General features: G+C 33.3%; 6 protein-coding genes across 11 annotated transcripts in view; 4 read left to right on the forward strand and 2 right to left on the reverse strand.

The window, feature by feature from the left end:
* Positions 1-2,516, forward strand: part of LOC115454008 (NAD(+) hydrolase sarm1) — an 81,199-nt gene extending 78,683 nt beyond the window's left edge. For 3 of the 5 annotated variants that reach the window (XM_030182753.2, XM_030182774.2, XM_030182781.2), the window contains 4 exons: positions 9-298; positions 492-658; positions 867-1,061; positions 1,376-2,516. In XM_030182753.2, coding sequence (XP_030038613.1) covers positions 9-298; positions 492-658; positions 867-1,026 — 617 coding nt within the window. In that variant the 3' untranslated portion in view covers positions 1,027-1,061; positions 1,376-2,516. The remainder of the gene's footprint in view (positions 1-8; positions 299-491; positions 659-866; positions 1,062-1,375) is intronic. The other 2 variants (XM_030182767.2, XM_030182760.2) reach the window with 1 other exon arrangement.
* A 1,027-nt stretch (positions 2,517-3,543) lies between these two features.
* On the reverse strand, positions 3,544-3,957 carry LOC115454578 (DPH4 homolog). The gene has a single exon (XM_030183309.1). It carries the CDS (start codon positions 3,955-3,957, stop codon positions 3,544-3,546), a length of 414 nt encoding a protein of 137 aa, XP_030039169.1.
* A 2,332-nt stretch (positions 3,958-6,289) lies between these two features.
* On the forward strand, positions 6,290-7,612 carry LOC115454368 (peptidyl-prolyl cis-trans isomerase H). The gene is made up of 3 exons (XM_030183110.2): positions 6,290-6,758; positions 6,843-7,019; positions 7,299-7,612. Exons 1-3 carry the CDS (start codon positions 6,675-6,677, stop codon positions 7,590-7,592), a joined length of 555 nt encoding a protein of 184 aa, XP_030038970.1. The 5' UTR covers positions 6,290-6,674; the 3' UTR covers positions 7,593-7,612.
* Positions 7,605-10,194, reverse strand: LOC115454359 (coenzyme Q-binding protein COQ10 homolog A, mitochondrial). Its single transcript, XM_030183098.2, has 3 exons — positions 9,929-10,194; positions 9,667-9,801; positions 7,605-8,245 (listed from the first exon to the last, which is right to left on the reverse strand). Exons 1-3 carry the CDS (start codon positions 9,991-9,993, stop codon positions 7,780-7,782), a joined length of 666 nt encoding a protein of 221 aa, XP_030038958.1. The 5' UTR covers positions 9,994-10,194; the 3' UTR covers positions 7,605-7,779.
* A 568-nt stretch (positions 10,195-10,762) lies between these two features.
* On the forward strand, positions 10,763-14,898 carry LOC115454836 (25S rRNA (cytosine-C(5))-methyltransferase nop2). The gene is made up of 6 exons (XM_030183551.1): positions 10,763-11,030; positions 11,479-11,670; positions 11,922-12,100; positions 12,361-13,734; positions 13,865-14,073; positions 14,372-14,898. Exons 1-6 carry the CDS (start codon positions 10,931-10,933, stop codon positions 14,823-14,825), a joined length of 2,508 nt encoding a protein of 835 aa, XP_030039411.1. The 5' UTR covers positions 10,763-10,930; the 3' UTR covers positions 14,826-14,898.
* A 2,627-nt stretch (positions 14,899-17,525) lies between these two features.
* The window catches only part of LOC115454807 (cytochrome b561), a 53,450-nt gene continuing 45,607 nt past the window's right edge, over positions 17,526-25,368 (forward strand). Inside the window, exon 1 of one of the 2 annotated variants that reach the window (XM_030183522.2) lies at positions 17,526-17,579. The gene's annotated coding sequence lies outside the window, so the exon portion shown is untranslated. The remainder of the gene's footprint in view (positions 17,580-25,368) is intronic. The other variant, XM_030183528.2, reaches the window with a different exon arrangement.

Here is a 25,368-nt window from a genome sequence, read left to right on the forward strand (position 1 = left end):
TATTGCAGCTTATGAGAGCAGTTTGCCAAGTAAAGGCGAAGAAAATATGGAGAAGAATTTGGACGTATTCGTTAGTTATAGAAGATCTAATGGATCTCAGCTGGCCAGTCTACTGAAGGTGCACTTGCAATTGCGAGGCTTCACGGTGTTTATCGACGTGGAGCGGCTGGAAGCTGGCAAGTTTGACAACAACCTGCTACAGAGTATAAGGCAGGCAAAACATTTTTTGTTGGTCCTCACGCCGAATGCATTGGATAGATGCAAAAACGACCATGAAAGGAAAGACTGGGTTCATCGAGTGAGTAATATTTGAATATAATCGTATTTAATAACTCAAAGCTTTTTATCGGTATTCAAATATAAATGTAAATGTAAAACGTAGAGAACAATAATCGTGAAATAGATATATTGCTTGCTAATTTTATTGAATAAAAATACATCTTTAGCACTATGTAAAACATGTAGTAAACAAATAAAATATTTTATTGCAGGAAATAGTAGCGGCGTTGCAATCTCAATGCAATATTGTGCCGATTATCGACAATTTCGAATGGCCGAAAGCTGAAGAGCTTCCCGAAGACATGCGGGCCGTGTGTCACTTCAACGGTGTCAGGTGGATCCACGATTACCAAGATGCTTGCGTCGAAAAACTAGAGAGGTACCTAATTACTTCTAATTTCCCGTACATAATGTATTGTTACCATAGCCAGCTTAAGAAGTTGTCAGAAAAATGCAGTAGGAGATTCCTAAAGAAATACACTTCTATAAAATTGCGTTTTGTTCTATGGAGATCTAACTCCGAACATCCAATAAAAAACTCTAGCAGTTATTTAAAAATAAAATTTATATCCCTCTATCACTTCCAGTTTCCTTCGAGGCAAATCAAACCTTGCAAATCGTTTGGAAGGACCATTGCGGGGCCGCGGCGAGGTGCCGACGCCTGGCACCGGCGCCATCGGCCGCGGCCCACCTAACTACCAACGGATGGCCTCCTGTGAGAGCCGGGGCAGCGACAAAACGGATTGACTAGAGCCGCTCATACACACACTGCCACCTGTTAGGTAATACTTGCAAAATTGTTTAAATGACAGAAACAAAGCCTTTCTCTGTTTAGTGGGTAGTTGCTAATGTTTAGAACCGTTGAATACACACATAATTTAGAAGTCAGAGGCTTTTAATATTTGAACCTGATGGTCCTTTCGTCTCGCAGCCTATTCCATTTGCAACTACGCTACCGAGCACTTCAAACATACGTATAATATGACACCGAAACTTAATTAATCCGAAATAAATTAAAATTGTAATTACTATTACTAAACTATAATACGCATATATTTGTATTTATATTGACTAACTGATGTTCTTTGAATTTTAGACCACGAAGAAGCCGCCAATCGTCCCTTGATAAAGCTTCGCCTGCATCCTCACAAAGCTGTGAACAATTATCTAGTAGTAGTAACACATCTAAGAACGCTTCTCCTGAGAAATCACTATACAGCTTACCGGAAAGGTTGTCCGAAAGTAGCGATAGGTTAGACACAAACGAAGTGGAGAAAACTTCGCGCCGATGCCGTAGCTGTGAAGGTATATTGGAAGCAGAGGAGTCGCACACACCACTTTCTTTGCCTACACCCTTAGACGCCGCCACGCAAACAAAGAGGAAGAAGAATTTCATGGACAGATGTGTGAACAAAGTGAGACTGTGCTGATGTTTGGTGCAGAGGTTTAAACAAAACGGGAAAGCGAACGCTTGCAGAGTGTGTAAGCCACATGACTGCCTTATTGGACTCTAATTGCATATTTATGTGGATCTTATTGTAAAGTACAAATGTGTGCACATGTATATATATTGTGTATGCCTATAATTATAAATTAAATGTGTCTAAGCACATAATAATTGGTAATCTAATAAGATTGTAATCTCAATGAGTGCCTGTGAAAGATATTGCTGATGTTATGTGAGATGTGACTGCTACCCTGCCGTGTTTGAAGAGCATCGCATGAGGTGGTTCGTACAATATAAAATGGCCAGTTTGCTATTAAATGTAGTATGGCAAATTGCTTAATATTTCCTCGACTTTGGCAATATATTATCTCTCTATCTCTTCACTCTCTATAAACTTGCAAAGAATTTATGGATGTAGGTACCTATATTTTTTTTTTAATATCTTGCCAATAAAGTATTGTAAAATGAGAAATCATACAAAGTTATAATTTGCATAATATGTGATAGTTTAGATCTTCTAGAAAGTATGAAATATTTAAAAATGGAATCACTTAAAACGTTGAAATCTTGCTAGTGCCTGTCTTATTTATTCCTTAATTATTGTCCTTTTACTTCCAATGTGAATTATATGTATCATTGAGAATTGTACAAAATTTTACCATAAACATAGTCTGTTAATTTTATAGTGATTCATTTTATTAGTTAACCATAAAGATAATGAATTCTATCAACATAATATATGTATTTATATAATAGCTCTAACCACAAAATAAATGGTATTATTATAACAGCTTCTGGATTATTTTATACCCCAATCCAAATGTAATGGCATAAAAGTCAATAACTAAAGACGTAAAGTTATAACAATCTATGCTTATACATAAAGCTGGTTATAGTTGGCGTCCCTGTGCCTTACGACCCCTAACAATATTATTTACCTTCATTGGTAGGTGTAGTCATGCCAACATTTTAGTATTTTACTATCAAACCAGATATTTTTTGGTCATGCCAACATATCCCCCATTAAGTCTCCCATGGACCCCTGGGAGTCCACCTGGACCACTTTGGGAATCAATGTGCTAGAGTATGGAATGTAAATGGTCATAGAGTCTAGCACCATTTACTTGACTTACAAGAATAACCAATTGTAACATGAAAGTATGATCTTATATGAGGCAATTACGCAATAAAATTATCAATTGAAATAAAAAAGAAATGTTAAATAAACATTAATTATATTTACAGTAAAGGAACCTGGGTAACAAAATTAGGACTTCCCTATAAAAATTCATGCTAATTGCAGACAAGTATGATTATATTTACATCTGTACATATACTAAAATCATATATTTTCCATGTCTATAAATTAAATATTAAAAAAAACTTGGAATATGCAAAAATATGTAACAGAACATACAATAAGACTTGAATTTTCTGTTCTGTTTGTGTTTATGTTCAAATTTAATGTTGGCTAGGTATATCCATGCCAAAAGAAATAAGTAGATTAAAAATATACTTACTGAGATATTACATATATACAGTTATTCTTAAATAATGAGATTTTATGTTACATGTAATATTTAAATGATCAAGTAATATTTATTTACATTATTGAACATTGCAATATTGCAATAAACAAATATAATCGTGAAAGAAATGGGTTACAATTTTTTTTTAATTTTACTGGAGTTGCATTACCTTATAATCAAGATTAGGCAGTTTGTTAAATTTTCTAATATAAAACACAACAAAAAAAAATAGAAGTATAAAGTAACAAAATGTGATACAAACAATATAACAAAAGAGAAAAATTGTTTTTATCTATTAATCTGAATAGAAAATGAACATTCATCACATCCTATAACAATGTTAGACGTGAAGAATTCTTCTGCATCTAATAAGTAGATGCCGCCACACCTACAGTCATATGTGTACACATTATTGTCTTCATCAAAGCACATGTCCGACAATAAAACTGTTTCATACAATAAAGGTTCAATATTCTCTTGTAAATTCAGAGTTGCGTCATACTGCCGTCGACTCTGCGGGTCTCTGAGGACTGACCAAGCTTTTTGCACTAATAGAAAGGTTTCTGCATTCTTATCACCAAGATTTTTATCGGGATGCAAAGTTAATGCAAGTTGTTGGTAGTTCTTCTTTAGTTCTTCAATTGTAGCATTTCTATCACACTGCAATATTTCATAATAATCTATGTTGTCTTCTTTATCCATGCTTATTAGTAATATATCATCAATTTATAAATACGCAAGTCCTCAGGACTCGTCTAGATGACATATCGCTGTACTCCCATGGAGCCAGTGTTGGGTTATTTCTATTAATATTATAGGGCTCCGAATAACTATAAGTAACCAAACAACGACAGCCAAAAAGTAACAATTTACACGAGATAAAAAGATACTCCGACAATCCAATTCGTTTTGATTAGTTGTACCGTTTTTACTAGGTTTTACGACAATTCTGCCAATGTAATATGTAATACTTCTGCTTTTATATTATGGCTGCCATTCAGAAATGCTCTGCAGCTCTTTGTTTAATTGATACTTGACACCAGTATACTAGACTAATAAGTGCAAAGAGAATTATAATATACATGGAAAAGTAAGTACTAAGTACTAACTACTAGTGCTAATCAGTGCTAATGTGCTAATAAGCGAAGTTGTCAATTGTCAGTGTCAAAATGATTTTTTTTTAATTCGTCCTTAGAGGATAAGCTATAGTCTTTCGACCATACTACCTAGTCTTACGTATGTCTCAAAATGAAACGCAGTCAGTTATTTTTTTACGTATCTTACGGTTCTGAATACTAGTATAATTATATAATACTAGCTGACCCGGCAGACTTCATACTACCTCATGGATAAATAAAAGACCTAATCTTTTGTATAAAATGATTTTAAAACAAACAAATCGAATCCGTATTTAATAAAAAAGCATTTATTGAATAAATAATTTAGCCTATCTCCTACATTGTCACTCACTAAAGAACGCAATTCTGACATAGCAATACGACTATTTTCTTGATCTGTCTGTCTCTGGTCATCAGTGCGGTTAGCACGTGAGGTAGCTCTTCGCACATTTGATTGACTACGACGACCTAAGTCAGGTCGTCTTCTCCTCGGCATCGTAAATTGTAATTAATCAAATTGAGAAAATTTCCCGCTCATTTAGCAGTAAAGTGTCACTATCACAAAAAAGAGCACATTACTTGGAATGTCACTATCACAAAGGATCACCAAAGTAAAGAAAGTTCTCGCGCACGTAACCACAAAGATAGATATAATATCGTAATAATACTTTTTTCCGTGCTCTGAAATGCGACAGGATGGATTGACATATTAGTTGGTTGTCAAATCTAATGTCAAATATTATGATTGCGTTCAGAAATTTAACTTAAGATTCATAATTTAATTTGTGATAAAACTTAAGATTTATCTTTCGATTTCTATATAGTCTTATTAAAAAATAATCGGACAGATTAACAACTGAAGTTAGCTAAAATTGAGTTTCTCGAAGCCGACCACTATTTATGTACTATGTATTTTGAGACTATGCAATTTTGTCGCGTTCGCGATTCACTTTCACTTTTGTTGAGTTTCAGAACGCGATATTAGATCCTCCAACGCGCACGCGAATTTGAACTTTATGCAGCGGTAATAAATTACAAATTGACTCTACGTATTAGTTAGAAAACGTTTGTATGGGAAATAGAAAAATGCTGTTTTGAGGATTTTCCCGGCAATTATTCGAATTTTTTCTCACCTTTTAAATCTTCCCTAGACCTCCACGAATAATTCAAGATCAAGATAAGATAAATCCGTTCAGCCGTTCTCGAGTTTTAGCGAGACTAACGAACAGCAATTGATTTTTATATATATAGATATACGATGAAGTATTGCTAGGTGATTGTCTATATTTCCTCAAACTGTAAACAGAGTTACCCCAAATTCTAGTTTTGAAGATATGCCTTTCCGCTTTCAATTAGGTTGGCAACTAAGATTATAAACTATGGTCAAACATTTTTTTATCTGTAATTTTTGAAATCGTATGTTGGTACCAATGGTTGGTACACACCAGTGTTGCCAGAAGGTTACATTTCTTACATTTTTCGTTACTTTTGACTCCCTCGCATAACATGTAAGTAATTTTTATATTTAAGGCAATTTTCGTAACTTTTGAGAACAACGATATTTGTAATACAACTTTTTTATTGTTAACAGTTTACGAACGCATTTCTATTCAACGCATTCAAATTGAATGCACCTAATACTGGCGGGTCTTAAAATTATTTACCCAAAAACGCGTAAATTGAAAAAAAAAAACAATAATGTAACTTTTGCAGCAAAAATGTAACATTTCAGGAAACGAAACGTAACTTACGACTCAAGGGCCCTGGCAACACTGGTACACACATTGAGGGTTACTAAATTATATAATTGGATACAAGTACTGTAGATGAGTGACGATACTTTTGTATGCTTGAAACTCACTTTTATTTCAATATCCCTAGAGTCTAGACGCCAAATAAAACTATAACTTGTAATAATAAATAATTACATTTTTTTTTATTGCGAATGTGTTGTATAATTTTTATACGCATCGTCATTTTAATTTTGTTGGTGTGACTGTACAAATGTTATAAATATACTGGCAAACCTGATTGGCTAAGGCTTTCAAACGATAATACGGAAAAATAACAAACAAAGTTGCAGTTTTTAATAAATTTTCTATTAATTTTATGGGAATCCTGTAATTTTGCTAGAGGGTCTTCTGAAACTTGGTGTCTAAATAACAAAATACTAGATACGGAAAATTTACAATACTATGTTTGGTGTGTGAGAGATTACATAGTAATCATAGGTTAGGATTTTAGGGATACATACAATTTTAATAACAAATCATAATAATTTTACTTTAATCGTAACACACAATGCCTACGTGGAATCAGATACAATCTCAGTTAAGAAATCCAAACAATCCTGTTGTATTTTTCGACATAACTGTAGGAACAACGGTAAGTCTCCAATTTAATAATAAGGATAGAATATGCAAAATTGAAAAATTAGATTTTAATTTTATAACTCTATGTAATTTTTAGGAAATTGGTCGGATGATATTCGAACTGTTTGCTGATGTTGTCCCTAAAACTAGTGAGAATTTTAGGGAGTTTTGTACAGGAGAGTATCGCAGAGATGGAGTACCTCTAGGCTACAAAGGAGCAACATTCCATAGAGTTATCAAAGATTTCATGATTCAAGGCGGCGATTTTGTTAATGTAAGTATATTTTATTTATGAAGCCTTGTTAGAAAGAATGTAACAGACATTTCACTTACTACAGCTGCTTTTTTCCTCATTAACTCTAAAATATATTGGGAATATGCCCTAAATAATTAAAAATTTGTCAGTTAAAATGTTACTCCTAAAAAGCTTGTTATGTAGTTTTTAAATAATTATCATATCTTGGCTGCTAAAATTTCCTAATAGGACAGTCTTTTGTATACCGTTTTTACTACACAAAAAAAGTTATAATATTTGTATTGAACTCCTTTTCAGGGTGATGGGACTGGAGTTATGAGTATTTATGGCGGTAGCACATTTGCAGATGAAAACTTTATGTTAAAACATGATTCCCCGGGACTACTATCAATGGCTAACAGTGGAAAAGACACCAATGGTTGCCAGTTTTTTATTACATGTGCTAAGTGCAACTTCTTAGACAACAAGCATGTGGTGTTTGGTAGAGTTATAGATGGGCTACTTGTAATGAGAAAAATAGAAAATGTGCCAACAGGTCCGAATAACAAACCCAAAATACCTGTAACAATATCTCAATGTGGACAAATGTAAATAAAAAACATGTTTCATAACTTGCCTTTATTAATTTATCCTAGTAACACATGTCAGCTTTGCTTCATGATAATTTCATAAATAATTATTCACAAATATATTTTTACTCAAAGTAATCACAATAAATACACTTACAGTTTCGTCATATACATTTGGTCTATATTTCACTACAACATGGAAGTCATTATCAACTTTTCAATGCATTATTGTTAAGTAGAAGATTTCTTGGTTGCATTGTTGCTGGGCCATAGCGTCTACCAACTTCTTTTATGAATGCCCCTTCCATTTGTCGCGCTACTTGGTCAAAAAATAAATTCGATAAATGGGAATGAAGAGCTGAACGAAATTCAAATGTTATTTGAAAATCCACTACACATGACTTTTGTTCTCTTTTTAGTCCAGGACTAAAACGCCATAGTGTAAGCATGTGTTCGAAAAGTTTACCATCCATGCATTCTGCCTTGACAAGATGTGGTCTGACTAGTGTAACATTTGATGTATAGCTTTCATTGATTGGTGGGAATCCTATGATGAGGTCTGCTTTTAAATTATCTGGGGTTTTCGTTAATACTATAGATTTTTTGCACCATGGTAGAAACTTGTAATAATTATCTACATCAGAAACAACTTCAAACATTTGATCCATTGTGAACCTGCAATAAGTAATATTTTAAATTATAGTCCGTACATCTTTGTCAGATTGTTTCCTTGGTCTAGTGGCAAAGTAGGGTTGGAGATGCAAAAGTTCAAGCAAAGTGTATGTAATAAGTAAAAATACAATATTAATTTATATTTTACAAGAATAAATTATGCTAATTGTATGTCAAACAGTATTTCAAGTAGGAACAACCAAAGTGAATGCACAATTATGCTAATGATATTTCAAGTTTCAGTGAAGCTTAAAATACCTTGAACTATGGTGAAACCAAGAATGAGTAATTTTTTATCAATAATATTACAATAATTATGTGATAAAATTATGTTACCATTTAATATTACTTGAATAGTTTAAATGCTAGTTTGAAGAATTGTTGAAGAAAATCAAATTATATTAGTTAACATTTTTGATGATAGTTTAATGATGCAACAGTATGCCTTTATAAACTATATTTAATATTTTTAATGTTAATTAATATGAATGGTTGAAATATTTTTATTCTAATAATTAAGTAATATCTTTTAATCACTATGCTTCCTAATCAACAATTATTAAATAATACATTTTCATGTGGTATTTTCTTAGATTTCTTTATATGTATATGTTATCTTGTCTATAATCAGTCAGACTATAAAGATAATTATTTTCTACTGACCAATTCTCAATATGGCTGCTCTACATAACTTTTCTATCAAAACTTATGGCAAATTTTAAATTCATATTTTATTTTATTCAAAAGCTAGTAGACATTAAACCTATTTTTCATAAATTTAGCGTCATATTGTATACATAATCTCATTCCATATCATATATAAATTTTGAGCTAATATTGATTTAATCATGATCATTCATGGTGTAATATAGAGCTGTGTTTTTATGTTCACAGAGGCATTTGGCACAATGACAAAATTGTGGATAGTCCAAAGAAAGTGCTATTTAAAAATAGAATAAATTCAGTGGAAACGTGTTTGCTCTGTTTTTATTAAGAGAGTTATCTTTTTTATACAAGATAAAAAACAATATTAATGTATTTAATCTCTTAATATACTATATAATTTGCATAAAAGAATTATTTATAAGATATGTAAAAGAATTTTATATTATCATTACCAAAAATAAGAATTAAGTTATCTTTAAAAGCCATCTGTACAATAAAAACTTAGTTATCTTTAAAAAATAAAACATGATTTGAATCCTATATATGTATTACTAAGTTATGTTGTGTTACTTAAGTTAATAATTCCACTAATATTCCAAAGTCCTATTTGGATATTCTATTAAATAGAATGTGTATTTGCATAATTTTAGAGCACGAATTGGTTAGTGGATAAATTACTATAATTGGATTATAAATATTGGATATCTTAATCGTAATATTTTGCAATAAATGTAAGACAATGTAGTAGTACCACTTACCCAACTAGCTGTCTTCCACAGTATACTCTGGTTTTGTTTGAGTTAGAAAAGTTTAAAAACGTGCGTTTTTGTTGGTCAAAGCCATGGCATTGACATAATGCGTCTTCATGTTTATTTACGTAATGACCCTGAAAACTTAAGGAAGTGAAATTTTACATTATTATCAGGTATATTATTTGGTCACTGTTACATTCACATAGAAAAAAATTAAAATTTAATGAAGCATCATCGTTTTAGTTGACCTTTGAATCAAATATTTTACCTATAAAAAGCATGATTCAAAAAAGGAATTCTTCTCGCAATTACTGAACTTAGTATTAGAACCATCTCGTTAATGCTTTAGATAAGTAGGGACGTCCAAGTAATTGGCGATCTCTATTTGTAATTGAAAATACATTTTTTATATTCAATCCATATTAGTTTTTCTTGAAAATTGCGAAAACAGTCACATCTCACACCACTAAAATGACAAGTACTGACGGTTCACGATACTGACTCAGCCTGAGTCAGTATCTGTCAACTCACTGACAATTACCAGAGACCAATAAACTAGAACAATTACTGATACAATGGATAATTGACTACGGAGGGTAAAGGCAAAGTTAACCGTTCCTGCGTATCAAAAATCATCCGTCAAAGAGTCAAATTAAGTTGGCGCTACGGTAGCAAGTGGGTCAATTTACAAGATAGAACCAAGTTTTTAGAATAGAATATTGAATTAAACAAGAAACAAGGCCTCCACTTTGTTATTTTGGAGGTTTTTACAATAACGCTAATCACCAAAGATATATTTTTTTTCAATTGTACACTACTCTATTTTCAACTACTAAACTTATGAATTTGGCATATCCTTTTGCTACGCTAGCGCTATTGTAGTAGGTTACAATACAATACAATTGGCGATACATTTGACAAAAAAAAAAACAATAATGTTTCCGGTTAAGACTTTCGGTACTTAGACTTACAATTCTGATATATCCATTATTTTTTAGTCTTATTTTCCGTATAGGGTGAAGTGTCATTACTTATAGCCTAGCAGCATAGTCTTTGACCTTAGCTGAATTCCTGTGGAATAAATAAAAAAGGCCAGGTGTCAGTGTCAAGAGTATACTGTCATCTGTCACAAATCAACGTGGGAAACATTTGGTTTATTGGTTTGAGTAACCAAAAAGCACGTGTTTTTAAAACAAAACGTACGTTGTTTTTATGCTGAATAATTCATTTGGTATCACAACTCTACAATTTGCGAAAGACTTAACACAGAATGGGTCGGAAAGCCAAATTCGATGAAACAAAGAAAGTTAAAAAAGGTCCAGGGAGGAAAGCCCGCAAACAGCCAGATCCTGTTTTTAAAAAGGAACTCTGTAAGTTATTCATTAACAAGTTTATGAAACGCATAGCTAAGAAGCATTTCATTGAGACCATATTAACAAAATATTGTTCATAGGATTTTGTGTAAGCATGACCTCGAAAACTTAATGCAAGCCGGCACTGTAGTGGCAATGATTGAGACACCCTGTCTCGCGGGTATTTACTCGGTTTGCACTGCATCTTTTTAGTTTTAATGTATCCAGTTTGTAATGTCCAAATACTAAGATTTTTTTTTATAAATAAGTTACCATTTATTATATATCATCTGTGGAATACACGGAATTGTATTTGTATTAAAATAATTTTAATAGCTTTTTGCACTTGCATCATTGTAATTCTTCATGTGATATATGCTCCCATATAATAGGATGGGATATACTATGCCTATCCAGATAATGATAAATATTAAAAAATGAAAGGTCCTATTAATGTATGTTACAGTGGAGGATGACACAGAGACAAAAAAATTGACTCACAGACAAAAACAAAGGGCAGCAAAAAGGGCAAAGAAAAAGGCAGATTTAATTGAAAAGAAAAAGTCCTTAAAACTGGCCAAAAAGAATGTTGCCAAACAAAATGAAAAGGTCATATCTGAGGAAATTGCTGATGCTTCTGATGAAGAAAATGTCAAAGGTATGTTATACCAACTCTCAAATATATTATATAATTCTGAATTTATTTTTAATATATCAACCATTTATTAAATTGTTTCACTGCGGGTTGTGAGCCTAAGATACTTAATCACTTACAACAGGACTGACAGTAGACTCAAACCTATTTACTATCCTGTTTTTGTTATTTTCACTCTGAATTTTTGTTGTTATATTAAGTAGCAGTAAATTTTAAAAAAAGAAAACTAATTTCTCTGTTATAAAAAATTTTAGGATTCACTGATGACAATAAACAATGGCTGAAACCAAAGCAGAAAGCAAAACCTAAAAAACAGGAGTCTGAGTCAGAGGAAGCAGACAGTGGACATGAAGAATCTGAGATGGAACAAGATTCAGATGCAGCTGATGAAGAAGAAGAAGAAGGGGTTAAAACTGATGGAGAAAAATATAAGGTAATCATAGTGAGGGTTTAATTTAAATGACAATAATCAATATTGCATTGTGCATAGGCTCAAACTTAGAGGTGTTATGCATATAATTTTTTACTCTGGCTTAATAGAAGTCAGTAATTACACAGTAAAGATACATTGGAAATTATTGTGTAAAAATTTCTGTTATTTTAATATGAAGAATATTGCAGTCAATTTACCTTTATTATAGAGGATTATGATATTTAAGTGTTAGCTTCTTAATGTTTACATTATATTTTTAGGTTGGAACATTAGATGATTTATTCCAAGATTCAGATCAAGAGAATGGTGATGTCACATCAGAGGACGAAGGTCAAGCTAGTGCTAAAATGGATTATAATTCTGATTCAAGTGAGGAAAAATCAGATGATGATGATGAGGAGGACAAAGATGATGATGACATGTTACCTATTGAGAAAGCCAATATTAAACTCAAGAAAAAGCAAAAACTAGAAAAAAAGCTTGCAGATGAAGAAATGCAATTAAATATTGCCAAACAAGATGTATTTGCATTTCCATCTGAGGAAGAACTAGAGAATCCAACTAGCCTACAAGATGTTCATCAAAGAATTAAAGATGTTGTCACAGTGTTATCAGATTTTAATCGCCTCAAAGAAGAGGGCAGATCACGATGCGAGTACACTGATTTACTACTTAAAGATTTGTGTACATACTACAGCTATAATGAGTTTTTGATGGAAGTGCTGATGCAGATATTCCCAGTGCAAGAGCTAGTTGAGTTTTTGGAAGCTAGTGAAATTGCTAGGCCTGTTACTATTCGAACAAACAGTCTTAAAACCAGGAGACGTGACTTGGCACAGGCACTGATTAACAGAGGCGTAAATTTAGACCCTGTTGGCAAATGGAGTAAAGTTGGTCTTGTAGTGTATAGCTCCACAGTCCCCATTGGAGCTACACCTGAATATTTAGCTGGTCATTACATATTGCAAGGAGCATCAAGTTTCTTACCTGTCATGGCATTGGCACCACAAGAAAATGAAAGGATTTTAGACATGTGTGCTGCTCCAGGTGGTAAAGCGTCACATATTGCTGCAATAATGAAAAATACTGGAGCTCTCTTTGCCAATGATGCTAACAAAGAAAGAACAAAAGCAGTTGTCGGTAATTTCCATAGACTTGGAGTTGTAAATGCTGTTGTGTGTAACTATGATGGACGACAATTCCCCGACGTGATCAAAGGTTTTGACAGGGTCCTACTTGACGCCCCCTGTACGGGTACTGGTGTTATCGCTAAAGACCCTAGTGTTAAGACCACAAAGGATCAGAAAGACATACAAAGGTGTTTTAACCTGCAAAGACAGCTCCTGTTAGCAGCTATTGATTGCTGTAATGCTAAATCTAGTACAGGGGGCTATATCGTATATTCTACTTGTTCTATATTGCCTGAAGAAAATGAGTGGGTAGTTAATTATGCACTAAAACGAAGGAATGTAAAATTAGTGCCAACTGGTCTTGACTTTGGAACTGAAGGATTTGTGAAGTACAGACAACACCGGTTTCATCCTTCATTAAAATTGACAAGAAGATTTTACCCTCACACACATAATATGGATGGCTTTTTTGTTGCAAAGCTTAAAAAATTCTCAAATGTTATTGTAAGTATTATTTGCTAATTATATTGCTATTAACAATCTTTCTGTTCTTTGCCAAATTTCGGATTTTTTGTTTTTTTTACTATTAATAAACTACTATAGAAGAAAGATTAACATAATTAATTATTTTTAGCCTGAACCTTTCAAAGACGAAGATGATGAGGAAGAGGCTGAAAAAAAAGAAACCACTGAAACAGCGCAAAATGGTGAATCAGAATCGGAAAATGTAACTACAGATTCCAAGCAAGATATCAAAAACACAAGTGTAAAAAGATCAATTGAATCCACAAACCCAACCACTGAGCCACAGAAAAAGAAGAACAAACCAGACATTCAGAAAAGGTTATTAATATTTGATGATGGCGGTTTATGTTTAGGAAAGCTTCTGCACATGGCTTCAGCCACACAAAAGAATAATATTGTGGAAAATAATACATATTATATTCCTGTTAAAATTGGCTCGGTCGCTTCAAAGATTACTCTTAATAAACAGATAAGCGAGACATAAATAAAAATATTGTATAAGTTTTGGAAATGTTGGAATGTTATATTTATTATTATGAGCTAGAAAGAAAACCTTTATTTTGAAGTATCACAGAATGTATTATTTAAAGCTAATATGTTTTTTTTTATTTTACAGACCTGAAACAACAGCAAATAATGAAAATCAACAAATAAAAAAAAATAAGAAGAAAAGAAATCGTAAAAATAAAAACAAACAGAATAGTGACACAGCAGGTAGTAAACAAAATACTTCTCAAAATGGTGCCGCCAAAAATGAACAAACATCTCAGAAAACAACAAAAGTGAATAAAAAAGACAAGAAGGGCAATGAAGACTCGCCAAAACCACAGCAGCCTGCCAAACAAAGTCCAGGTAAAAAACCCAATAAAGTAAATAAAAATCCACCTACTACTCAGAATCCAACACAGAACAAGAATGAAGGTAAAATAACAAATAAAGTAGAAATTGAGGCATCTAAAAAACTTAAAAACAAATTTAATAAAAAGAAAAAGCAGATTGGACAAATAAAAGGTGATAAAGATAAAGGCAACCCGAAACAAGGAGTAAATAAAAAATTCAAGAAGAAATAAAGTGACATGTAATGTTAATAAGTGATTACTATTTTAATAATAAACAATTTTTGAAATATTAATAATATTTTAATACTGTATTTTTATTTTATGTGTTTCAAAGAGAAGCTTGAATAATTAAATCCTTTTATTCAACCTTGAAACTTCAAATCCTATATAAAATACCTAACTAAATACGAATTTAACAAACGTATCATGTAAAACAGGAAAAAGCACTTATCAAGCATTAATATATTAATATCAAAACTTCATGCTCTCATAGCTAGTGTAATTATAGTCAGAATCAAATTCCTCTCCCTCTCCTATCCCCACGTAAGAGCGTTCAGGGGAAATAATTGTCGGAAGAGGTTGCAGAGCTCTTTCTGCCCTCATTTCCTTCTCTTCAACTGATCTCCTCTGTTTTGTTTCTACATTAGTTCTGTACTTTTCTAAACACTCTGCTAGATATAATACCGGATCTGGTGGTTGATGCAACACAACTTCTGCTAAACATTTTTTCAATGCAACACCAATGGCGTGCTTCAAATATTTCATTTCTTCCATCACCATCGGTTCTCTAGGACAAGTATTGTAAAATGGTAATTCATCGCGAATTTTCACAAGATTACCGAGGCCGTCGTGTTCGTACTCCGTATCAGAATTTTCTTCATGGTATATACGTTTTCCAAAACCGTTAAAATAATAACGACCCAATTCATCATAGAAATATTCATTACCATCTATTTCTTCTCTGACTTTTACTAAAACTCCAGCTTTTTGCAGTACATATTCGCTGGCGCTTCCGTCAGCTTTGTAAATACGTTGTCTTAAGTCATTGATATAGTATCGACCACATTCGTCATAGAAAAACACGTGTTTGTCATCGTCCCTCATCGGCACTAACTCATTCTTTTCATTTAGTTGATACAATTTAGTGTCATTGCTTTGGGTATATAATTTCCTTCCGTACTTGTCAACTGTAAAATGGCCAATATCGTCAGAAAACACTTCCTTTATATCAGCTGCGCTTAGAATAGATATGATTGATTTTCTATCGCAACCAGGTGCGATTGCGGCGTCCCACAATTTAACTAACTGTTCGACTAAACGACAACGTTCGTTGTGAGGCAGTATGTGATTAAAAATTTGATATTCATTACTTTGAGACAGTGTAAGATCCCCGTATGTTCTTCTGTTTTGATTTCTTAGATTGTTCAAGGATTCTTTCAAATTCTCTAGTGATTGTAATCGTTCCTCTAGATACAAAGTTTTATGTTGGAGCGCCATCAAAGCTGAAGAATTTTCGTTCTTTAGACGGTCAATACGATTTTCTAGAATTTTAATCTTTTCTATGACTTTTCTTATCTCTAAATCGTTGACGCTGTCTATACGGACTATGGAGCCCAATATCTTTCCTTTACTCATTATTTCAGAAGCTAATTTTTGAGATTTAGGGTCTGTTGATTCTGCTACCTCATCTACAATGTCTTGCAACGTTTTTGTTAAATCGCTAGAAAATTGTGGCACTCGTAAGTTAAGAACTTTGCAGAATTGAATTGCAAGGTGATCGTTCAACCTATCTAACCAATTCAAGAGTTCCTCTATTTCGTCATTTATTTTGGAACAGAATTCTGTTGAGTCCGCTAGATTACGGAGATATTTTAGTTTCTCTATGAGAGTAGCGTTCACAATATCGCGCAAGTCGCCTATTATTGCAAGGTCTGTTTGAATTAACGTTATTTCTTCTGTAGTCATGTTCAGTTGTAACTGATCAATGAACTTTTGGAAATTTTTGTGTCTGTTATTCATACATTCCCTTGTAAATTCTATAGCTTTTAAGAATATATCTCTTGGTGTATCTTTCACTCGTTTTTTATTTTTTTCTATATCTTGTACTGCTTGAAGCCACCCCACGTGGAAGTTGTTAATAATATCTGCGACTCTAGCTGGCGCTGCTTGTTGCAACAAAGCAGTGCGCATTTCAATAAGCGAGTTAAATATGTCCTCACCATAGTCTTTTCTTGTGACGAGTATGACGGGGCTCTCAAATGAACGTTTTATTTCCTTTGCTATAGTAAATAAGAAAGTTGCTGCTTCCTTCTTATTCATTGTACAAGGCTCTAAAAATAAAATTATTAGTAAATAAATATTTCACAAACCCTCTACTTCCAATACTTTTCCATAAGTCATTTTCTGTTATTGTGACAAGTACTCATTTTTTTATATTTGTTTTGTTGTCAACAAAACAGTTTAAAACATGGTTTAGTTGATTGTTAGAAAATCTCTAGTATAATAATTTTCCTTAATAGTTTATCTATAACATAAAATAACATATCATTTATCATTCGTAATAATGACTTACATCAAGAGCTACGTACTTTACATCAAGAGCTTTTTGTCTCAAATAATTCTAAAGCAGTTTCATTAACGTTTCATTAAAATCATCAACCATAAGCCCTCAAAATACGACTCGTTAAGCATTGAAAGCTATAAATACGCCCGTGGAAAACATTTTCCCATAAGGCTACGAGACATTACGTTGCGAGTTTGAAGGATAAATCAAAAGGGCTGGGAGCTTTCCCGTGAGCGGCCGGGGCGGCGACCGATGCTACGGCGGCGTAGCTGTGTTCCTTAATGGAAAGCACGGCTCGCGCAGCTCCGCGCCCCCGCCGGAGGACCGGAGGCTGCCGGTGCCAGTAGCCCGCGGACCGCGCTCCAGTCGCCACACGTGCGCCACGTACGCCCCTGTCTCTCTCACTCATCTCATCTATCACCGTACGTCTATTAAATTGCATACTTACTACTTAAAAGTGTATATAAAATAATGATATGCCGTTTTGAGTGCTTGTTCCATACATGAATTTGTGTTGCGGCCGAGTTGACCGGAAGCGGTAGAATGGAGGCAGGAAGTGGGTCCTGGATAGGGTGGGACATCGCTTTGTTCGACGTACTACGCCCGGGGAGGCTGTAGCGCGCAGCATCCGCCTGCCATGTTTATATCTATTTAGATATGTACAGGACTACGTGACTGTTCTCTGTATATTTGCTCCATTTATGCATCTTTGCAAATAAAGTGCTCTCGTATCATGAAAAGCGGTTTTATATGATTTACATTTGTGAAATCTCTATTGTGCAGAATATATATAAAATCTTATGACATTTTGAATTATAGTAACTCTTAAACAATCTGATTGTTATAGTAAAATCTATATAAAAAGTAATCATTGCTTCATTTGTTTTTTAGGCAAAGAACTTAGTATCTTAATTATGCCTATTATATAGATATATGCCACATTATTTAAATAATTTATTGAATACTTGTATGCGGTTTAAAATGTTTTATTAACCGCAATCACAATGGATTAAGATATCCCGCCTTCCGACGAGTGCTGCCGGTGCGGCCGGCAAACGTCCGCTTTTATAGTCGCATAATTTTCCCACCTAATATTTCCGGTTCTTGTATTTAACGTAATATTTTTGAGAATTTTATAGGGCGAAGTTATAAGCTTATAATAAATAAAAATGATTGTTAGGAACTATAGGAGATATTCGTCTTCATCATATCCAGATTCGAGTTGTAGATTACACAAACATATGCGGGAATCGAACTGGTAACTTATGGTATTACATCCATCTCTCATCGCCCACTCTACCACGAAGACTATATTACGATTAATATCTAATAATATAATACGGGTATATTTGATTATACTATATATACTTATAGAATAACATAAAAAAATTACAAACATTAAATATATATGAATGTAACTATGTAAGATTATAACCATATCTTCCATGGCTTTTATTATGAAAGCGATTGCACAGACACCATTATTCGAACAGAAAAACAATCTTCGTAGTAAATTGTTATAAATCAAATTGACCGTAATACAACTAGTTATGGTTACCTCATAGTGTTACGAGTTGAATAAATAACGCGTAACATGTAATTTGATTAATATGTAGTTAGTATTCTTCCATATCATACACGGTTTATTTATCCTAGTTACTCGTAAATAAACTATACAAACTCAGATTAAAATTGGACTGATTACGTATCATATCTATGAGGACAAACAATCTCGAAGAGACGTGGCAATGCATGTATTATGAATAACTAATTTACTTTCCATATTTCTTATACTTCACGGTTTTTAAACTCCTATAATATTAATTATTGAAGGGTATGGCCATCCCGTTTCCTTCTCATTTATGAACAGTCTCCAGGAATATTTAAGCTGTATCATTGATAATTACGGACTCATATACTCAAATGCTCCCCTTGATCGTATAACTAGCTAGGTCCAAGTATTCGCAGTTGCATTATCTCCATTTCAGTAACTAATGGTCTATATAATTCTATTCCAGTCGGCTTCACTTTACATAGATTTTCTGTATGATCTAATTATCATGAGAATGATTTCCAGACCGTATTTATGCACTAGTACCCATTTGTTGCGTCGCGTTTCCTTTGGGAAAATTTAATGATTCACCACTGCTCCATTTTCCAGTTTAGTTTTCACTTGGATCTGTACGAGTCAAAGAGGAAGGAAGTTCTTTTGAAGAAAGATTATCCTCATTTGGTAAAGCTTTGCTTTGTTTGCTCTACTAGCTCCGCTGGGTATACGCAACGTTCATCGTCAGCGCTACATCTCAAAGCATCGTATTTCTTTCCCCCTCTGAGAGCAATTTGTCCAAGATTTAGCAACATTATGGAGGGCAAAGTCGATATTGACCATTAGTTTTCTATCTGTTCAAGTTTAATGAAGTTGAGTCACTGTACTTTGCATCCGTTTTTTAAAGGTAAATAATTTTTTTATGACTTTTATACTCCAAACACTTTGGAAAATACGTACCAACGCTGTTACTTTCAGGTGTCGCGTCCCCTTATTTGAAAAAGCAAGAAGCCACATGTACAGGTAAAACCTTCTAATATTGTCATATTGCCAGAGTGAAATAGATAAAATTAAAAGAACGTGTAGGCAGTTTCGCAGTTTGTAACTTATTACGTGTGTAATGTAGACCATCCAAAAAAATAATAATAACAATAAAAACGTGGAAACGCTACGCTACGTTAGTAGAGTCACTGAGTTCTAGCACAAATCTACATAAGCTGGTTGTCATAAATGGACAGAGATATGAAATGTAGACTACAGTGGCGACTGGCGAAGCATCCAAATGGCCCGAGTCTTGCCGACTTCCCTTTCGTAACATATGTAAAATTTAATTATCATTGCAACGATTTGTAGACCGCATTTTTGCATATTAGAACTATATGTTGTGTTGGGTTCCCTATCTGAAAATTTTACCCTGTGCCACTGGTAGAATATATTTAACATGATACAAATATCAACGTATTGATATGTCTTATTATTGCCATTTCCTGCCCTTATTCGTTTCTGTGCGGGGTCGACGCAACTTTACTAAGTAACAGAGAATCCTATTAGGATGTCTCCTTTGAAATTTCAATACATTTCTCTATTCTAATAATTATAGTTTAAGTCCTAGAGAGCTAACAAACTAGCAGACGTGCAGACTGTCGCATTTATGATATTATTATCGATTATATTATCAATCTACGCTCTTTACAACTTTCACTGCGGCTCAATGCGTTCCTTGAACAAATCTGTAACATTATGTAAGTTTAAATTACCTAGGAAATGTGCGCTTGGTCATAAGTGCTAATATTAAATACGGTCGTATTTTGTAGTTTTAAACTTCCGATATTGCTGACTGCATATGTTCTGGAATACAAAAGTCTGAATTTTTTATGAGCCAATGCTGTTTGAGAAAGTGAATGACATACTAGTGCCTCCTTGGTACTGTAATTGCAGTCTCTGGTAGAGAACGAGGAGGATAAATAGTAATAGACCTAATTTGTAATGACCTATGTAAAACATTTGTCCGGGTATGAATACGTATAAATTCCAAATGGACCGAGAGAAACACCTGTCTAGGTATAAGAAGGGCAGTAACTAAGGAAATAAGCCTGAATGTTGGAATTTTTACGCCATTTAATGCGTAATAGTATGAGTAGTTACAGATAATAATGTACTGGCAATAGTTCCACCTTATACATGGAACAATATAGCGAATCGATGTGTGTATAGCTCGGCTTACCCCTTGAAAAGGAAAAAGGCTTGATGATATTTATGTATGAGTCAAGGCCGACGCGTAGTTTGTTATAATAGAAATTCAAGCAATAATAGGAACACGACACTTTTGTTTAAATCGTTTAACTGGATATACCTAATATTATTTTTCGTAGAAAACATTATTTGTTTCGGTAACTAAACGTGTTTTTGCAAACTGAACACAAAAACGGCTTCAACGCAATTTAGCTTATTAAAAAACGTGATCCCGCTGATTCGAACACGTTGGATTTCGCTCTTGATTGGTTTTTGGTTATTTCCTAGCAAAGTCGTTAAATGTTCGCACCGAGAAATTACAGCGTTCCCTTTGCAGGGTTGTTTGGAGAAGAAAATGTATCTTGTTACGCGAGTATAAAAATAAGTCTGCTAATAAGTTCTGTGTGTTGTATGTTTATGAGCGGGCGTGGCAGTTACTATCTAGCTTGCGATCTGTTTATCTCAACGAGAAATTAGTCATAAAAAACAAAGTACAATGTGGAGACTGATCCTTCGTTTGACAGTTTCTTTGTAGATATACTTAGGTACACTTTGTTTTTTCTTTGTCTAAGGATATCCCGACTTCCTATCTAACTAATCCTATTCTGCGTCACAAGGTGTTGAGAGTCGTCCATAGAGTAGGTATTAACTTGCAAATCTTAAGTCCTTTGATTACGTCAACTTAGGGCTTTTTGATGTGCCTAAGATTTTCTCCATGATCTGGTACCGGGCAGTTGAGATCACCTCCTGTATTTCCTCTTAACGTGAGATTATTATTATAAGCCACTATAGTAGAGTACATCTGCTCCTTTACGCATACCTAAATTGATCATCAGACGTAAATATTCTGAGTTTGTAAGTAGCCCCATTTAAAATTTAGGAAACAAATTGGTAAATAATTTTGATATAAGTTATAATTAATCTTATCCTAGGGAATTAACTTGCTCGAGTTACGATAGATATAAAGATTCCTTCTAGGTTTCGAGAGGTTCCTGTTAATTAATTAATACGGTTGTAATTTTGATTAAGTCCCAAAAAATTGTTACATACTTAACTGAAATGGCTGTTTAAATTGTTAATCAACTGTCCACATTATTATCTTCTGTCTCGTAAATTAACGTATGCACGTACCGATTGTTTCGTTAAAAGAATAACGAAAGTGAATAATATATACCAGATCATAAAATAAGTCCTGATTAACTAAAATATATAAATTATAAAATACGTGCACGTTATTAATTATGCTGTTTGATGATAACATCGGTGTGCCAAAAAAGATGTATTTGCATATTAAACAACTGCCACTGACGATATTTCAGTTCGAATTTAATTAAATGATACATTTAATTTAAGGTAATTGAAATCCCGCGGCCGCAAATTAAAATATCCTGAAATGCGTTACCAGGGTTTTTGGCTTTTGAATACATACGTAATTATTCTATATTCCATTCCTACATGTAAATGAGAATTAAAGATATTTTTTTATAATACTCTTAATACAAGAATATTACATATATGAGAGTACTTCAAACAGTTCAATACAGTATAATCTATAATCGAGAAATAGACTAGCGTCGGGCTCTTGTCTCCTATTTGCAGAAACGTTGATGTTATCGCCACACACGAGACGATAAAATACGAAATAGCATAAAGCATAATTTTATCATCATATTCATCATTTTGTAGCAATAATTACAATTGAATCCTAAATAGGTAAACGTAGGGCTTTTTTACGATCTCCATTAGCTGAACAAAAATTCAGAACTTCAAATCACGTATACACTTTTGTGTTTTAACCAACATATTTTTCCTCCCAAAAAAAGCAATTAACTTTACTTCTCAAAAAAAATATGTATGAATTGATCTGAACGTGTATAGGGGTTAGAAGTTCGGAGTTTATTCAGCTATTTGTGTGGCCATAACTGTAGTAAAGGTTCCTTAACATTTGACTTTGGAAGAAATCACAGAGGCGTCATCACTATTTTAGATGAATTCCACTTGCGTAGTACTTTCACGGCGCACGCGAAACCTAACTCAATGCACTTCCAACACAAGTAGGTGAATGTTGATAAAATATATTCCTCATTCTCCCCAAATCAGTATTCCGTTCTGGTTACTGCGGTGAGACGCGATGTTTGCGTTGAAATGCATTGGTATTTCGTTTGTATGTTCATTCTATTCTTATTGGTGGTATTCAGAATCTATATTTCTCAATGGATTGTTACGTTTAAAATTGAAAAATAAGGTTTGTAATTTTACATTAGAAAAAGCTGATGTGATGAAGAATGTTTTACAGATTCTAACCAAGAAATAAATAAAACTTAAATTATGTAATACTATGATATTATCTTTATTGAAAAGAGCAACACCAGAGTTTCTTGCCCGTTCTTCTCTGGTAAAAACTGCTTTCCGAACTGGCGGTAGAGTTAATATTGACGGAATCTAAATAATGTATAACATTTTACAGATTCAAATAAATCATTTCATTTCATCGCGACTCACTTACGTTGGCTTATGGCGGGTTTTAATATCTTTAACAATGGTCGCTGTCCGGGCGGATATAAATTATATCTTACCACCAGCAAAACGATATTGTCATCATATCAATTTTTTTTATATTTCTTATAAGTTGCTACAACATTCGTAGCCCGTAGCGTTCGCTACCAATAACAAGGTCGGAATGACTGGAATTTTGTATTATAGGCTCTATTCGTCCCTTATTAATGCCTTTTGTTGGTTTTACACGCTTTGTGTGAAAGTGGAACGGTATAGATTAATTTTTAGTACCACTAGGCCGTGCTATTTTTTCGTTATCTAGTATCCAAAGGCGAATAATGTTTTCTTATAAGTTGTAAAACTAGGTCGTAATATAAATGCAGGAATTTGGGTAACTACCTTTTACCTGCGGCTCCAACTTCGGGAAATAATTTACCGGGATACATATTTTCCTATTGGTGATTTTTTTTCAAAATCGGTTTTGTAGTTCCTGTGATTAGCGCAGTCAAAGAAACAAACTATTCTGCTTTACTTATATATTAGTGTATATTATGTGCTATTTTCTATTTACTGCAGACTATTTTTTAATTAATCTATGGATTAAGAGATATTTTAATACTTTTTTAAATTATCTTTGATTTAGGTGCATTTTCATTACCTGAATATTATAATAAAGGAAATATATAAGTATCCGAAGAATAAGACCTCTGTAAATTATTTACATTGTTGATATTAAGATTAAATCAAACGAAACTAGCAATCAAAACACGATTACGAAAAAAACTCAATTTACGTTTCCGTAAGGCCGATTTTAATATGTTTTGAAGCAAGAAGGGTCTTAAATGAAATGAAGTGTGTCGAGTGTCTACAGTAGCTTATACTCAAGAGGCAACTTACGCGAATGCTTAGATTTAATAGCTGTATTTCCCCTATTATATTTCTAATTAGTTTTACACATATACGTAATGTAGATGACTTAATGGAAGCTTTCATGTTTTGTGGCTTCAGTATTTTCATTAAGATAAATGTGGGAAGTATATTTATTCTTAAATGAAATAATAAAAAATTAAAATAAAGGTGCTCTTCACCTAAGTACAAGATTTTATACATCATTATGTCTGTATGTCTTCATAATCGAGGTATTTCTACGTATGTACCGTATATATTCGAGTGCCAATTAGCATTAACCATTATATTTAATTCGGAAAAGATGTTATAATTCTAAACGCAATTTTGTAGAAAATTAAACATAGTTGTGAAAATTAAAATAAAATATTTCAACAGCGATAACATTACGTTAATTTTGCGGGGTATCCTGCTGTACAAAGAAATATTTTAACATTTCTGGCGTTAAATTAAAAAATAATCCATTTAGAGCGACTCGTAACTTACCGATATCAGCGGCATGATCTAACAGCCCACAAATTTAATTAATTCTCGGGTTAATTACCTTAACGACCTGTCACATTTTCATTGTGAGCCTTCCCCAGTGTCCCTTCTGTGTCACAGTATGACATCGTTAGGCGGAAGTGTCTTTGCTCCTGGCGTTTCCATCATTTCCTGCAATAAGTAAACTGTCAGTTTCATAAACGCCCTTTTTTATTACAACACTGGGAATTGTGCAAATGAGGTCGTTACGGCATTTGTTTACTTTGCGCTGTTCCACGCTACTTTAATCAACTGTCTCCTTTGTAAAGTATATTTAAACTAGTGTTCTTTTATATACAAAGGTATTATAGGTTAAATTGTTCCCGAATTAACTCAGGATTCTTTTCAGCCAGTGCAATTTTATACTGAAAATATTCACTGTAAATTTTTCTAAACATCTTATACGATAACTATGTGCATGATGACTGGTAAGTATGCAGGCATTGCGAAATATGTGGTGTATGAGTAAAATACCGGAGCATGCAAACAAAATGAAATTTTCGTTGTCG

This window comes from Manduca sexta, chromosome 17 (assembly GCF_014839805.1).
Source record: "Manduca sexta isolate Smith_Timp_Sample1 chromosome 17, JHU_Msex_v1.0, whole genome shotgun sequence".
Classification (NCBI taxonomy): domain Eukaryota; kingdom Metazoa; phylum Arthropoda; class Insecta; order Lepidoptera; family Sphingidae; genus Manduca; species Manduca sexta.

Bases quoted from the DNA above. Each gene is read 5' to 3' on its own strand.
- LOC115454578 (XM_030183309.1), bottom strand. From the start codon at position 3,957: ATGGATAAAGAAGACAACATAGATTATTATGAAATATTGCAGTGTGAT.
- LOC115454359 (XM_030183098.2), bottom strand. From the start codon at position 9,993: ATGGTTCTAATACTAAGTTCAGTAATTGCGAGAAGAATTCCTTTTTTG. The intron at 9,802-9,928 runs GTAAAATATTTG...CACTTCCTTAAG, and splicing joins TTGAATCATGCTTTTTATAG to TTTTCAGGGTCATTACGTAA. The intron at 8,246-9,666 runs GTAAGTGGTACT...TACTTATTGCAG, and splicing joins TGTGGAAGACAGCTAGTTGG to GTTCACAATGGATCAAATGT.
- LOC115454368 (XM_030183110.2), top strand. From the start codon at position 6,675: ATGCCTACGTGGAATCAGATACAATCTCAGTTAAGAAATCCAAACAAT. The intron at 6,759-6,842 runs GTAAGTCTCCAA...TGTAATTTTTAG, and splicing joins ACATAACTGTAGGAACAACG to GAAATTGGTCGGATGATATT. The intron at 7,020-7,298 runs GTAAGTATATTT...ACTCCTTTTCAG, and splicing joins AAGGCGGCGATTTTGTTAAT to GGTGATGGGACTGGAGTTAT.
- LOC115454836 (XM_030183551.1), top strand. From the start codon at position 10,931: ATGGGTCGGAAAGCCAAATTCGATGAAACAAAGAAAGTTAAAAAAGGT. The intron at 11,031-11,478 runs GTAAGTTATTCA...TGTATGTTACAG, and splicing joins TGTTTTTAAAAAGGAACTCT to TGGAGGATGACACAGAGACA. The intron at 13,735-13,864 runs GTAAGTATTATT...AATTATTTTTAG, and splicing joins AAAAATTCTCAAATGTTATT to CCTGAACCTTTCAAAGACGA.